The 17,535-nt window shown below is 33.6% G+C and overlaps 1 protein-coding gene across 6 annotated transcripts in view; it reads left to right on the forward strand.

Annotated features, from left to right (window-relative positions):
• Positions 1-17,535, forward strand: part of RIT2 (Ras like without CAAX 2) — a 436,154-nt gene that overhangs the window by 186,369 nt on the left and 232,250 nt on the right. For all 6 annotated transcript variants that reach the window (XM_065533894.1, XM_005586822.4, XM_045378244.3 and 3 more), the window contains exon 3: positions 8,992-9,065. In XM_065533894.1, coding sequence (XP_065389966.1) covers positions 8,992-9,065 — 74 coding nt within the window. The remainder of the gene's footprint in view (positions 1-8,991; positions 9,066-17,535) is intronic.

Genomic DNA, 17,535 nt, shown 5'->3' on the forward strand with positions numbered 1-17,535 from the left:
GTCTGTAACCCTTGCCTACATCACATTGGTTTGATTATTGTAACTGTATGATAACTCCTAAAATCAGGTAAACTGATTCTTCCCATTTTATTTTTCTTTTTCAAAATTCCTATTCCTTTCTATTCATTATATTGTGGGTTTAATATTCTATTCCAAATCCTTTCCTTTTTCATAAAATATTTTAATAAATTGTGCTATAGATACAAAACAAGTTCTGCAATTCTGATAAGAATTTTGTTAAATCATGACATAAATTTGTACAGAATCAACATCTTTATTATACTGGGTCTTCCAATCTATAAAAATAATATTTATTTAAATATTTGATTTCTTTCATTAGTATTGTATAATTTTTAGCATACAAATTATGTATGTGTTTTGTTCAATATACACATACGTATTTAATTTTTGAGCAAGTGTAAATTTGGATAATAATCTCAAAAGACACTATCCTCAATGCCATAATCCCAAAAGTGGAAATCCTGAAAGATCAAAATTCCTAAATCTACATCCCAAAAGTCTAAAATCCCTAAAGTCTAAAATCCTGATAATTACAGTATGGGATAACTGTATCATGTTATCTGAAACTATTACCTTGTAATTATCTTTATTTGGACATTAAGTATGGTTTTAGGAAACGTGTATGGGTGTCAAGATGATAAGGAGTGGATTTTTGGACTTAATTTTAGGTGTCAACTTGACTGGATTAAGGAATATTTAGAAGCCTGGTAAAGCATTATTTTCGGTGTGTATGTGGGGGTGTTTGCAGAGATCACTGGGTGAGTCTGAGTGGACTAGCTGGGAAAGATTTGCCATCAATGTTGGCAGCACCATCCAATTGGCTGGGGGCCTGCAGAGAACAAATGCGGATGGTGAATTGATCTTTCTCTGAGAGCTGAGACAGACTTTTCCTCTGCTGCTTCAGACTTCAGAACTCCAGGCTCACCAGCCTTTGTACTCCAGGTCTTAAACCAGCAGCTCCTCAAGCCTTGAGGCTTTGGTTTCAGACTAGGAGTTACAACACTGGCTTTCTTGGTACTCAATGTAAAAAGGTTAAACCTTCCACCATCAATGAAGAGAAGTCCTTTTTGTACATCTGCATTTGTGAAATATAAAATTTCTTGAGATCTCAGCTCTTCAGACATACATGGTGGTGACCCATCATGGATTCTAGTCAATCTAGCCAGTACTTAGGCTGTTCATGACAGTGCTTCAGTGGACTGTAATTATAAAGCTATGCGCACACAATGAACAACTTTTGTGATATGTGTTTATACATTTCACTTTTTGACCTATTTCTTTATGAATATAGTTTTTCTTCTCATAACTGTTACATTCCTGAGACTGTCATTAATGTACCTGAGTGTTTTATGTTTGCAAAAATATGTATGTTATTATTGCTTATTTTATTGCTTAAAGAGGCCTATGAAGTATTCTGTCATATTTTTATATTTTTCTCCAAACAATTCCCTTAAAATATGAATGAATATATTTTTAATATTTTTAGTTTTTTTTTCCAGAATTATATTTCTGGAATTTTGATCTTCTAGTATTTCAACATTCAAGATTATGGCATTTTGGATTGTGTCTTTTGGGATTATGATTGGCTCCTGGTTTAAAATTTTACATAGCAGGAACAATAGGAAAAATTTCATCGATTTTATCTTCCCAGAAATAGCAGTCTTAGTATAAATCAGACCTTTGTCACTAGACGTTCTCATAGTTTCTCGATGGGCATCAGAGGTACATTGGAATCCTCTCCGAGGGTCCATCAGATGAGGATGAAGAGTCATTAAGACTCTGAGACTCATACAATTGCCTTGATCATAAAAGTTCTTTTTATTTTTCTGTGAAGAAAGAATACGTATTTAAGCTCATTCTATCATATAAAACCTCTGGAAGACAAATATTGCAGAGGTCATGGTCTTAGGATCATAAAGCCATTTTTCAAGGGTATGTTGAGGGGTAAAAAAGGTAGAACGAGATGCCAGGTGCTGGGGAGGAGGAATATCTTCTTCTTTTCCTCTTTCCCTTCATCCCCAAACAATAATTAAGTGAGGCAGAACCAAAGAACTGGAGACATTCAGCATCAGTGACTGTGACCTAGTCCTGCTGCTCATATCTATTTGACAGAAGAAAGCCAGAGAATTAGGTTTCCAATGGATCCTTCTATTCTCTCAGGTTGAAAGAAAAAGATTAAATATTTCCAACATATGAGATACACCCTGAAGCATTTTCTGTAGATAATGACTTTGGGGAAGAGCGTGATTTGGCTGTTTCGTCTGCACACTCCTGCCAGGGGTCCATGTCACCTCTCAGAATATGAGTATTATTCCTTGTCAGGTACATCTCCATCTGCTTGTCCTTGATCTGAGAAGTCATTGTTTAAAATGGCATCTTCCAGTAGTGGTCTTCTGTACCTGCAAATCTCCAGGCAGGGTTCTGTGTTTCCACAGGACATACCCCAGCTTTCCCCTCCTCACTGGGTTTTCTGTTCTCGGCAAGGCCTCCTACAGAGGAGTCCAGGAGCACAGACATTCTGACAAGCGTGCTGGTCACTGCAGAATCTGCCTGTGAACACCACAGAAAGTGTGTGACTGGCCACGTTGGGCAGACTTTCCAGAGCAGTGACATTGGGAATCTCTGGGAGGTATCAGAGAGATGCTGATTGGTATCAACTACCCTATTACCTACCTAGTGGCAGTGGGGTAGTTGATACCAACCAGCATCCCTCTGATGCTAGGGAGATTCCATCTATAGAAATAGAAGCTAGTGGGGTAGTTGATTTCTGGGGGAAAGATTTCAATTTCTGTGTAATCTCGAAGTTCCTATTTCTCAGAGACCTATTCTCAGACACCTAAGTAAACTGTACTGAATTATCAATATTGCAGGATGAGAAAAAATGCATGACCTGCCTTATAATTCCTATGAATGTTTAGGGCTTATGTCCTTGTGGCATCCTGTCTTCAGCTTTTACTTCTATGATAGGAAAGGTTGTTCTTTACCCTAAGTCATCCCACAAACTCAGTTCAGCCAGTTTTACAAGCCTTTTTCACAGCCAGCAAACATTTCGACAAACTTTTACGACATTTCATTGAATGTTTAGGCTCAAAGGAAGGGTTACATCAGATTTCATTTAACTTCCTTTCTCTTTTCCTGGCAGAGCTCTCCTCGTCTTCCTCCTTCCAAACTCTGTTTTCAGTCCATGACTTGAAGAACTGACCTTAGGTTAACATCAGTTCCTCTGAGTGTTCTCTGACATCTCCCTAAACAAGCATCCTTCAAAATATTTCTAATGTAGCACTCATTAAAACATAGTGAAATTGCTTTTGTATGTGTTCCCACAAGATTATAAATTCAGTATGGGTGGAAACACCTGCCCTTTCAACTGTGTAGACTGTATTGCCCTCTGAGTGTGCAGCACCTATTACATACTCAAATTATTTGTATCAACGCTGATTCATCCATGATTTAACATTTTGGTCAAGAAAAAGTGTCCAGCACAGTACGTTGCTAGATACTTCTGTTCTGTACACACACACACACACACATATGTACCTACAATTGAGATGATTTATTTAAGTAATCCTTTGAGAAAGATCTTATAAATAGATTCTATGAGACTTTGTACTATTTATTGCCTTTAAAAAATTTGGGCCAGTGATTAATATCTTGGAGGTGTATAATAGCTTGGAGTTATAGAAAAACAGCTGCATTATAATACCAATTACATATTTCAGATTATGAGGCAAACCATGTAAGTAGTATTCAATCATCTTAAGATATGTGAAAGTCATTTAATGAAAATTTACCATTACATTTCTGGTATTTTTTCTTAGTTATATATTTTGGTGGTCTTATATTATCCCAGCTTTATATTTGCAACTAAAGTATTTTAAAATTATTTAAATGAATATGTTTATTTTGAAAAAAAATATATTAGTTGCTTTGGGAAAATTATCCAGAACACCTTATACTTTTTAATTAATCAAATACTTTATATTTCTGGTTTTTATTGCAAACATATCTTGCCAAAATGTTTATGATTTGCTTGGGAAAAACATTTTCACATGGGTAAATATAAATAGCACAAATAATTTTGTTTTAATTTAGTTTCATGGCTAATTTGAAGCAGTGCTAAATAAAACTCACAACATAATATTCCTTGAGTTTGAATTTTGCTTTCTTTTTTCAAAAGCACTATCTTATGTGCTACTTTTATTGATCCTGATAGAACTCCCATGCATTGACTAGTGTTTACTATTATTGCCATCTTAAAAATAAGGTTTCATGGCTTACCAATAACAGATATTTAGTGATAGATTTGAGGCTTTAATACAGGACTTTAGTGATTTCTTCTTACAATTCTTCAGCAATTCTGCTGAAGAGGGACAGTGGAGAAGATATATCCTGAGAAGAAATGATCTCAAATTAAACATTAGTACTTTGAGATAAATTTTAAGGTAGTAGTGCCTCCAAGAATGCAGTCCCAGTGTGCTTTTCTGCGCAAATGATATAGCAGGCAGCTGCTACCATTTCTGCCTGATAAAGCTTTGTATACATTTGGCCTCATGCTTGGGAAGATAAATCAGTTCACTTCAGGATTGGGTCTATAGGAAGATGATTGAAATTCAGGGAAGTGTTTATATGCATTCAAGAGAGTATTTCTGACAGTGTATTTCTGCATGGGTGGTCTCAAAGGGAGTGAATGAATGGAAACAGAAAGATTGTTTATGGGGAGGAAATGAAAAGGATTAGTTTCTATGGAGGCCAGGCAGGTGACCTAGATTCCCCACAATGAAATGTGTACTCTGATAGACACTTTTTAAAAGAGAGAAAAAAAAAACCTTGGATAAAAGGTCTGTCTTTAGTTTCGAGCCAATTCTCATCAAGTCCCTTTTTAAGGGGTTTTCTGATCCCAAGAGAAGCTTTTATTTGATATACGTTTCATGTGCTGGGTTTATCTAGAGCTCAAATAATCACACAGAGGAGTTCTCGCCTAGATTACTCAGTGTGCCCCTGGCCTCAGCAGGCTCTTCTTTGGGGCTTTGAGTTTAAATAAACAAACACAAAATCTGAAAGATTCACTTATAATCCTTGGGTCACAGAGTCCTTTTCAGAGTAACTATTCTTATTTCCCTATGAAATTGAAAAACAACCCCATGCATCTTCAAATAAATTGCAAGTGATTCCACAAGATTTCTCTTTTGTGAGAGGAAGATCAGTGAATGTACAAAGAGCAATGGAATAGAAAATAGAAAAATTGTGTGGTTGGCCATATGCTGAATACATTTAGAATGGCTGAGAGTTGCTAAAATCATACTAGATGGAGCACCCTGCAAGTCATACTTTCCACAACTCCTGCCTTCTGGAGCACAGTCATAAGGAATGAATTTCCTTGAAGTGGGATTTATGCTCTTATACATTTTGCGATTTTAACATCTCATTGTATATGTGTGTTTATATGTATGTCTCCCACCATGATTTTACAAACCCCTTGAGAGTAGAGACCATGATTGTAAGTGCCCATGTGTGTTTTTGTGTGTCTTCATATCTCCCACAGCTAGCAATAATCTGATTTGTGAGAGTTACTCAGCATTATGCATTGGAAAAATGCCTCCTGTGGTTGATCATTACTACTTTCTACAACAACAGTTTCTGAAAATAATTCATTTGTTTACTTGTGGCTCACAATCAATAGTATGAATAATTATTGAGTTGTGCCAAAATCAGATGATGTTCTAAAATCTTTTAGCAGTGATTCAGTTTGCTCTTTGCTTATAATATAAATGCTACATAAAACAAAATGTAGATTGCAGCCAGACTCTAGGAGTTTGTGACTTCCAGTTTCAGGAGGTCCAGCTGTGTTTTACAGATAATGTAAAAACTGTGTTTTACAGAAGTATAGATATTTAACCGGCTGTGTATAATAAGATTGGCATGAATAAGACCATCAATGAATACAATGAAAGAAGAGCCTTAGAGCTTTATCCAGAGCTTCAGGCCCAGATAACTGTTTCTTTATTGTCTTCACTTGAATGAGCCACAGGCAAGGCAAAGTCTACATTTCTAAAATTAAACATGAGGTTATCCTTCTGCCTCCCCTTTCAGGAAATGTCATGCCCATCTGCCCAACTTCAAATGCAAGAAATCTGAGAGCTTCTCTTCTACCTTCCTCCTTCTTGTTTTCTCATCTGATTAGTCACTAAATGCTATAGTTTCTACCTTCTAAACATCTTGCAAATCTGCCAACTTTCCTCCAACCCTAATGCCATTATCTTACACATTATTTCTCACCTGGATTACTACATATCTACTTAATCTTCTTTCTGTGCCTCTAGTCTTCCGCCTTGCAATTCACTCACCACACTTCAGACAGAGTGAGCATTTTAAAATGCACATTTGAAGATGGCATATAATGAACTCCACATTTCTTAATAATACTGAACATATTTATCCTTTATTATTTTTTTTAAATACAAGATACTCTTGTATTTATTACACACAAAATATAAGGTGACTTCCTCCCCTTATATCATTTAATCCTTCAAACAACTCCATGACCCAAATACAAATAATTGTACCTTTACAAATGAGACATCTACATTTTAGAGATGTCAAGTGATTTTCCTAAAATCTGACAGCTAGTAATTCTGGAACCAGGGTTTAAACCCAGGCAGTCTGACTTCAGATACCTAATTCAAATACATGACTCTTTTAAATATATTCATAAGTTAATCTGATTTATCTCTTACATTTTGTCAACATTTCTTCTCTAAACTCTTGGATTTAGCCACACTGAAATTAAGTTTTTATTGTTGTTGTTCAAAAATACTCTTTTCAACATTTGGGATTCTGATCTGCTTTTTTTTTTCTCTCTCTCTCTCTTGCTTCACTTTCTCTTAACTCCTCCTATTCAATTTAAGTGCTCCTTCTTTATCTTTCAAGTATAAGTAGGAAGTAATATTCAAAGGATACAAAGTATCTTTTCCAATCACAATGGGATAAAACTAGAAATCAACAATTGAAAGAAAACTGAAAGATTTACAATATGTGGAAATTAAGCAACCAATTCTCAAACTTCGAATGAGTTCAAGAAGAAATCTCAAGGGAAATTAGAAAATATTCAGAAATGCATGAAAATGAAAACACAGCATTCTAAAACTGATAGGATGTAGCAAAAGCAGTGCTAAAATGGAAATGTCTAACTGTAGATGCTTATGTTAAAATAGAAGAAAGATCTTGAATTGGGGTACATGATGTCAGCAAGATGGCAGAATAGGAGATCTCCCGCTCATATTCCCCCACAGCAACAATAATTTGACAGCCATTCACAAATGACTTTGTGGGAACATGGTGGGAGCTTGGGGATCTAGGTAGGAAGTTGTGAAACTCTAGTGGAGCCCCAGACCAAGGATGAAGATTTTGAGAAGGCAGGCCAAAATCCAGGTGGCAGGCTCACTTACTGTCTTCCCAATTATAGACCCAAAGACAGCCTCATCTCTCTGTGGACTCAGCTATATTTAAATTTGGCCTTAACCTTGCCATCATCACTATCTGCTCACGGTCCTCTCTGTCTTGAGTAACAGGCCCACTGACCTTGGTCCTGGCTGTGTACTATAAAGCAGCCCATGACCTGGATCCCACACTCTCAGCTATGGTTTGTTCATCCATATGCAAAACTCCTCAACAACATCCTAGCAAACTAAATCCAGCAGCACATCAAAAAGCGGATCCATCATGATCAAGTAGGCTTCATCCCTGGGATGCAAGTTTGGCTCAACATATACAAATCAATAAGTGTGATTCATTGTATAAATAGAACTAAAAACAAAACCCACATGGTTATTTATCTCAATAGATGTGGAAAAGACTTTTGATAAAATTCTACATCCCTTTATGTCATCATCACTAATCAGTAGAGGAATGCAAACAAAAAACCCAATGACATACTATCTCACACCAGTCAGAATGGCCATTACTTAAAAGTCAAAAAAAAAAAAAAAAAAAAATAGCAGATGCCAGTGAGGTTGCAGATAAAAGGGAATGCTTATACACTGCTGCTGAGAGTGAAAATTAGTCCAGCCATTGTGGAAAGTGGTGTGCTAAATTCTCAAATAACTAAAAACAGAATTACCGTTTAACCCAGCATTAACTCTGTAGATTCCTTTGGCGGGTGTGAACATTTTAACAGTCTTTCAGTCCATAAATATCAAATGTCTTTCAACATTTTGTGCCTTCTTTAATTTCTCTCAGCAACATTTTACCATTTTCAATGTAGAAGTTTTCACATCCTTTGTTAATTCTAAGTATTTAATTAATTTTGATGCCATTATAAATGAAATTGATTTCTTAATTGTCTTTTCATATTATTATTAGTCAATAGAAACATATCTTATTTTTGCTTGTTGACTTTATATTCTACAACTTTGCTGAATTCATTTAGGGTTTGCATGTATGTAATCTTTAGGGTTCTACATATAAGATCATGTTGTCTGTGAACAGAGATAATTTTACTCCTTTTCCAATTGGGATGATTTTACTTTTTCTTCTTGCCTAATTGCTCTGGCTATGACTTCTAGGACTATGTTAAACAAAGGAGGTCAGAGCAGGGAATCTTATCTTACTCCTGATCTTCTAATAAAGCATCCAGGCCTTTACCATGAAGATGATAGGACGCTATTTTGCCCTGCATTGTTAGGAAATAACTAATAACATTTGTTCCATGTTTTTCTCTAGGTAACACCACTAGGGCACTGCAGATCATAAAATTTTCCTGATGAAAGAGAAATCTACTTGGTTTCACCATAAGCAGAAACACTTTCTCCTATAATTTTCCCGATTTATATCATTTTCAATCTGTATATGTTATTTGAGTAATATTTCTGATTATCTTACTTAGTAACTTAGAAATTTTTCTATATGAAATCTAAAAATTAGTAATGCCTTTCCTGTCACATTTAAATGTAAATGTTGTCTTGTGTTTTTCAGAAGATGCTTATAAGACCCAGGTCAGGATTGACAATGAGCCAGCTTACTTGGACATCTTGGACACTGCTGGCCAGGTAGGTGATGTTCTTAAACCTCTCTGATCTCTGAGTTTATTTTATGCTTTAGCTTCAAATATATTTACCACAAAGGAGAAGATGACTTTATTCAAGCAGAAGAAGAATGAATTTGTGATAACAGTCAGGAATTAAATTTAAAAATAATCAACATTAAATGTGACCCATTACTAATTACCAACCAGAATATTTCCAAATTCCCTCAATTTTCTAAAAATAAAAGAGTCCATGTAGGTGTTATATTGCCAATGAAATTATAAAATTTAAAAATACTTTATTATTTTTCCTCAGGTTTACACAAAACTCTGACACAGATCCTGATGTGATAATAATTTCTATTAGAGAATTTTAGTGAATATAAAGGAAGATCTGCTTAGCAGATTTGCTCATGGAACTAAGGCTAAGGAGCCTGATGGAATAAGGGACATAACCAAGATTTAGTATGGTCTAATACGTTAGTTTGCAAACCTGTAGGGAAGAAGAAAATGAAGGAGGAGGAGGAGAAAGAGAAATAATTTTTTGTGATATAAAAATAGAACTAAAATACGACATCACAATTAGAAGTAAGTTGTGAGGAAAGGTGTAAGATTTAAAACATCTCCAAGTCCTAGATGTATTTTGAAGAAGCATGGATATTTTATTTAACTTCATACTTTCAAAATGATTGTGTTAAAAATATGAACTCATATATTAAGTGCTAGACATAAATCGTATAATTTGATGCAAGCACAGGAAAAAGAGAAGAAAAAATAAAAAGTTGTTAATACAATATAAGACAAAAAAGAAAGAATAAAAAGGTAACAAGGAAGTATAATAGATACATGTCAAAACATCAGAAATCAAAATTTAAAAATCTCTCCTAAAATAGGCAAATATCGTCAGTATCATATTGAACAAAAGAATAAAACTAACCTATATTTGAGTTAAAGGAGACGTAAGTGTACAGAAAGATGAAAAATCAAATAAGGTATTAAAAAGGTAGGCAAAAGTAGCCAAAGTCAAAGCAAGTATAAATGTATTAATATAAGGCAAATAGATGTTATGCAAAAATATTATTAAAGTGTAGAAGTGTCAGTTTGTAAAAAAAAGCTTCACAATATTCTAAAATTCTAATCTGTAATATTTAAGGCAAATGAAGAGAACTGTAAATCATTTACAAATAGAAAATTTTATATAGTAGAAAGTTTTAATGCACTTTTGTTGGTGTTAGTTTAAAAAGCTGTGTAGTTGTAGATTTGTAAACACATTTAACTTAAACAGAATACTGCAGTCATTACAAAAGTAAACATTGTTTCACATACACATCCTGTTTATAACTTTTTATTGATTTCAGATCAAAATGTAAATAATGTAGTCTGTAGTCTGTAAAACATTGATTATTTGATGTATATAGAATTTTTGGTTGTGGCTTAGAATGTGGTAAATTTTTATAAAATATTTAAGCAAGTCATTACCTCTTATGGGGGAAAGGGCAAAAGTTAAGAAAGGGGAGAAATACAAAGTAGATTTTATCTATACATGTAATGATTCATGCTCTATTAGAGTTCTGATTAAATATAGGAAATTATTAAGTTGAAGACCTACATCATATATACACAAATCTTCATTATATTATTTCCCTTTGTACTTAAAGATTTTCATTATTTTAAAACATTGTATTTTTTCATCACTTTATGTTACTAGTTTTAAAATATCTGCATAATTGGAATATTGATAGTGTACAAGCAACTAGAAATAGGTGATATCTTTCTATATTTATGAGTTATTTGAAGATTATTTGAAATCTATGTATTAACAGATGAATTTGCTTCTAGAAACATTTGGACAATGGACTTTTGGGGTTAGCACTGTTGAAGCTACTGGGAATATATAGAATGGAAAAATTATTTCAATTATTTGAAAGGGCTGTCTTATCTAAGAGGAAGTGTACTTGTTTTTAAGTGGAAACTAGAGATCTAATTGGAAGAACACTGAGTAGGTTAAATTTTACTCATGATAATAGAGGGTTTGTAGCAACTAAAATGCTCAAATAAAAAAATGGCTGCTCTGGGAAATAGCAAAATTGTGTTATTGGAAACACTCAACTAGAATTATGCTTTAGTAGAAAGTGAAATTTTCATTTATTGAATATTCATTCAGTCTACAGTATTTATGTAGACTTACTAGTCCCAAGTGTGGTGGCAATATAATGATGAATAGCCAATATATTTCTCCTTTCTATTGATGTAGACTTGGCTAGGTCACTGTTTAGTCCAATGGAATGCAGGCAGATGAGACAATCTGCTAGTCGTGGTCCAAGACCTTTAGAAGCATTAAGTGTACTTGTGCTACTTCTCAAGAAAAGGGAATACTGCAGATAGCCCTTGGTCCTCAGTGGTTGAGAAAACCTGTGAAAAGAACTAAACCCAACCCAAAGAAAGAAAGAAAGCCCAGTCTACCTACCCATGGAACAAATCTGCTACAGACACCACACAGATTTGTGAACTAGAAAAATCATGAACACTAGTTGCTTTAAGACACTAAGTTTGCGGTGGTTTGTCTTATAGCATTATTGTGGCAATAGCTGAGCAATACAGAATATTAATAGAACATTTTTAGTTACATATGGCTGGAGATGGAGAATCTTACCTCATCGTGGGTGAAGTGTGTAAGCGATGAGAGATAAATCTGAAATTCTATGCTCTAGTAATACTGAGAAACTGGCAAACATACAATTAAAAAGATAAAGCTATTACATGTTCATATCAATAAAATTTTTTAAAAGCTAATTTCAACTGCAGCCAAACATAGTCAGGAGTACATCAGGCAAAACAGACGGTGATATGTTGTTTTTCAAACCATTATTAAATCCTTCCATTCAAGGGGTGGTCTATACAGTTGATTTAACATAATTTATATTCTCTGTAGGGAACAGGAGAGAATACTGTTGAAATACTTTTAATTATATCACCTTGTTTTCTTTTGGTACTGTTAATTTTCAATGTATGTTGAAATTTACTATCCTTACAACAAATCCAGGAAGTAGATTGAAAAGCTATTATTAATGTCATCACCTAGAATTTGAGTAAAATGTTATACAAAGAAGTAAAGTGGGTGTTTTCTTGGTGGCATTATTGGAGGCCAAGTCCCAATGTGTTTCATGTTTGTGCTTTTAGGAGAGAACAAGTGATATATTTTTCTTGCCCATCGCAAGTTTCATGGCTGACACCCTATAACAAAAGACAGAGACATTAACAATAGATAAGCATAATTATTTATTTAACCAGAGCTTTACATAATGTGAGAGCTTTCCAAAAGGAAGACTCAAAGACCCAGGAAAAAATGTGTATTTTTATGTTCAGGTTTGATTAAGAATGAACAGACGTGTCAAGTATGATTGAATAAAAATGAATATAACCTAATATTAACCATTAGTAATGGTAATAAACCAAACCATTACCACACCATAAAGGATCAAAAATTCCTTTTGGCATTTTTGTGCAATATGCCTTTGCTCTGGGTATAGGACTGGATACCTGTCCCATGAGGGTCTTCAAAAGAGCAGGGGTGATAGAAGTTCAGACAGACCTTTCTGCTTTTGGGGTTTTCCGCATTTCCAAGGTACTATATTTTGGGGTAGCATGTCCTGCAGTTCATCACACTATACACATAATCTTGCAGTGCCACAATAATCCCATGGCATCACCAGATCTCAGATTATAAAGAAGTTGTACCCCAAGCATCTTTCCATCATTTAATTGTTTTAATACTTAACTCTTCCGCTACATGCTCATTAAGCCTATGATTGATGTCTTCCATTTGTTAAGAATTCTGTTTTAGGAAACAAACAAGCACAGCTTTGGAAAACTTAACTTATTAGAAAGAGTTTTTCTTGCAATGAGCTGAGAATGTCTTTATAGTTTCCATCTATTGGTTCCAGATCTATCTCCTGAAAAAAAAAATTACTCATTACATACATGGAAAATGCAAGGCTCGTAAAGGTAATGTGATTTATCTAAGATAGTACAGCAAATTCTTGAGTCAGCTGTGTCTACAATCCATTTACATTTCCACTCAAGCTCTTTCTTATTTCACTTTTTTATGGACTTAGTGTGTACCAAGAACTGCAATAGGTCAAGAAAATACAGAATGAAATAAAATTGAGGCTCTGTCTTCAAAATGCTTGAGGTTTGGGGAAGTGAAGATACACTAAATTAAAAATTGCAGCAAATTATGATAAGTACTATGGTAGAAGTGCACAAGTTTTGATACTGGGTTATCTTTGATATCTAAGGATCTAAATAAAAAGTTAAAGATAAGGTATTTTAAAGATAATTACAAGTTTAGGTGAAACTCTAGTAAAATATATGTAGTAAGTTTAATTATAAATGTATTGAATAATTCTCATTCTTATTAGAAGCAATAAAAGTAATTCTCCAAATACCTTCTTTTTTGTTGCTGTTGTTACTTTATTTATTTATCTTTTTTGGCATGCTAACATATCCAGTCAATTCCATGACCTAGGTCTTGCCCCATACCTGGCTTTGGACTGGATTAAGTCATTCTGGAACAATGGGAAAGAGTTGTAGTTTGGTATTAGGTTTAGTCCCTAACCAACTCTGCAGTCAAAGCAAGTCCTGTAGCCAATCTCGACCTAGTTTACTCATCTGGGAAATGAAGAAATTAGACTTGATCTCTAAAGTGTCTTCCAGATATAAAGCCCTGTGATTTCTGAATTACTACTAGCCTAATGTTTATATAATTCTTCTCTGAAAGCTTAAATTGCTTTTTAGCCACAAAAAATTTGTTTTTTCCTTTCTTCCCCAGTTTGTGGCTTATCTTTAAAGAGAATACTTTAGGACATTACCCCTTCTTTAAGGAATCCTATTATTCTACAAATGATTGTGGATATTTTAAGGTCCAAAAGAACAAAACTTGGGCTAGAATTGTTCCCAAACTGGAAATAAAGTTCCAAATCAAGAGCTTCTATTAGAATGATGTTTAGGACATTTCCTCACTACTTATATTCTAGAATCAATATATGTGTCCAAACTCTCTAGTCTGCTTTTACTATATTTTGATAGCTTTGATTATTTGATAGATGCTAACTAACTTACTAAGAGTCAATGCAAGCTATGTAGCATCAAAGTGAAAAGGTATGAGAAGGTAGGCTTTAAGAACATTCCCAATTTTCACATTTATGTATTATCCTTAGGATGTGAAACTGAAAAAGTGGAGAGATTTTTACTCTCCTTTTACTACCTCCTCCAATGTACTTCTCCTCACTGCTACCTACCCAACACTAGACTCTAATACAGGTATGCTGTAACTATAATCTTAAAATGTGTATTCCATTCACATACCTCTTAAATCACTCCATGCTGGTATTACGTAGTCCATCTAGAAGTAAGGCACATTTTTAAAAACTCTAGAAATAAGGTTTAACCTGAAGGACTTGCCATATAGTCAGAAATATATGAGGAAAAGGTAAAAGAAAACTTGAAAAATAACATTTAAAAATATAGCCAGATATTTAAATAACATTTAAAAATATAGCCAGATATAGCCAGATATTTAAGTACAAACTGATTTCATAAGCATTTGTCATTAGGATAATCAACAAATGCCGATCTAGCTTTAACTATGAGAAGACAGAGTATGTTTACAACTATACTCACATCTCAAATTGATAGAGCTAGGCATACCCTTTGATCTTGGGGAAAATGGGCCAAGTTCATTGTGATCCATTGTTTTGGCTCTGAGATGCTTGAAAACAATTCACTATTAACATTACTAGAAATAGGATTACCATGAATCCTGATTTTCCCAGGACATTCCAAGTTAGTATCTCCTGTTGTATAGCAATTAATGCTTGTTAATTCTTTTGGTGGCATTGCATTTCATTCGAAAGTGTTCCAGTTTGAATTAATTTATATAGTCATCCAAACCACAAACTAGTAGCTCTCCTCCAGTACAGTGGCTCTGTACAGTACATGGCTATAAAACCAATGGTGATTAAACATGCAAACTGGAAAAGTCAGTCACTGTACTGAACAAGACCAGAAAATAGAAACCAAATAAAAATGATTTTAGTAGCCCAAGCAAATGTCCAAAAAATCCATAAAATAAAATTCATATATTGTTTATAAACTCTTTCACGACAAGGGAGTCTATCATGTTCTCATTCTGAGTCCATTTGATACTAGTGTCAGATATAACATGCTGATTACCTAGTTTTATTTTGTTTATAATTTTTAGAGCTAAAACTGGGTTTCTAGAAGCAAATATTTTAATAGTAAAATAAACTGACAACTTACAGAAAAAGATGAAATTATTTTAAAATGTAAGACAAAACTTAAAAATTATTTTATAAATATGTAAATCTGGGACAATTTGCTCTAAAGTCAAGCAGCCAGGTATAATAATAATATTAATAAATAACATGATTACACTCTCAATATATTACAAATTATGATTTGGATTTTTTTGCTAAAGAAGGCACAAAGTATGAAATTTTAGAAAAAAACTTTTACAAGATGACCATTTCCACAGTATGTTTTAAGGGTAAATATCTCTATTGACTCAGGAAAAAAAAATTACCTAGACCATCAACTCTGGAAGATTTACAAAAGATTTATGGAATCCAATTACAAAGTTCTTAGTATTTCCCTGTATTTAAGAGGCAACTATGTTTCCTCTTATATGTTGTCATATATATATGTATATATACACATATGTATGTATATATACATATACATATACTATGTATATATGTATATACATAGACATATATACATGTATACGTATATATGTGTACATATGTCTATATATGTATATATATTTCTGTATGTGTCTATCTCACATTCTCAACATGATTAATTGAACATCCACAGATTTATAATGCTGACTATTTCATTTTGATACAAAAGAAATAAAATTACGGTAGTCCCTGACTTCGGAGAACTTACACTTTGATTTTTGTACATATTAAGAAAGAATTTAGACTTAAAACTGAAGAAAGAAATATCAAATTTCATTACTACATATTTTATCATATCACCTCTTTAACTTTCACAAATAGTGAATGTTTTTACCAAAATATGCTTTAAGCACCTAATTGCTCATCAGTGTGATATGTAGAACATTTAGATTTATATTTATCATTTATATTTTTAGCTAAAACTTGGCAATTTCAAGACTAAATTTGCCAAATTAAAAAAACATTATACTTGGCATAAAAGAACTACATAAAATGACTACCAAGATTGCCTAAAGTATACTTTTGATAGAAATCGCTGAGAAACAAAATGTTATTCAATGATCTCATCATTTCTTAGCTTACTGGTCACCATTAATTCAAAGCATTTCCTTCAATATTTCATTTTTGTGTTGGACGGTGACAGAACTTTGTATCCTATAATCACTGCTGGGCCACTGTGCCAACAGAAATTTCACTAAGGATAGTTCTTGGCAGAAACTCTGAAGTCAGTTTACAAAGGTTTCCACTTAATATCCATGAAAATTTCTATCATTATGAATATCAAAAATTAGAAGAAGCTTCAGGAGGTCACATATTTCAGTCTCTTTGGTTTACAAATAAAGACACTGGGACTCAGAAAAGTGGCTTATCCAAGGTCACATGGCTTCTGAATGCCAAACTGGAGTGATCGATCGTAGCATTATGCTCTTGAATCATTTCTGAAATCCTACAGTGATATGGCTGTATTACCTCTTCTAAAAGCTGTCTCTGTGAAGGTGAATACGACTGGACTGAGTGGTAGTGCTTGCTATTAACGTGTCACTTTTTGAGAATATCAGTGATATAATTAAAAGACACCTAGTTGAAAACTTTGAACAATGAATCAAATACTCAGGTTGGTAAAATCGTGGGAGAATTCTGGAAAAAAAAAAAACCATCAGTACAAATGTTTGTTTACCACTGTATTTTAATATTTTTGTAGTTCTTTACATCCTTCATAATATTTTGTACAAAAAGTTTTATCTTCCCTAATTCTAAACATGAGGGCTATTTGTTTTCAGCTTCTCCTTGATTTACACGGTCCATATATTGATCAATTGGGAAAGAATTTAGATTATATAAATGAATGACAATATTGCATTCTATTTGGTATCTATATGAACGATCAAATTAGTGAGGACGTTAGCTTTAGCCCATACCGCTTGCCATAACTACGGTACAGTTGTGTCATGAAGCAGAGGCACAGTTAAGAATAAGATTTAATAAAAACGAACGAAACATATAGATCATACGACCTATTTTTTTCCACATCTGACTCAAATGGGATGTGTAGCATTAGGTAAGACAAAATATTTATTGTGTCTGTGATTCACTTTCTTCCCATTTTTAAAACAAAGAGTTAAATGTTATTTGAAGGAATTTGTGCTCTAACATTGTATCATGATCAAAACTGGTTTGTTCATTCATTTAACAGTGAACTATTCAGTATTGGACATGGATTATGTTCTCTGA

Source organism: Macaca fascicularis, chromosome 18, assembly GCF_037993035.2.
Source record: "Macaca fascicularis isolate 582-1 chromosome 18, T2T-MFA8v1.1".
NCBI classification, from domain to species: Eukaryota; Metazoa; Chordata; class Mammalia; order Primates; family Cercopithecidae; genus Macaca; species Macaca fascicularis.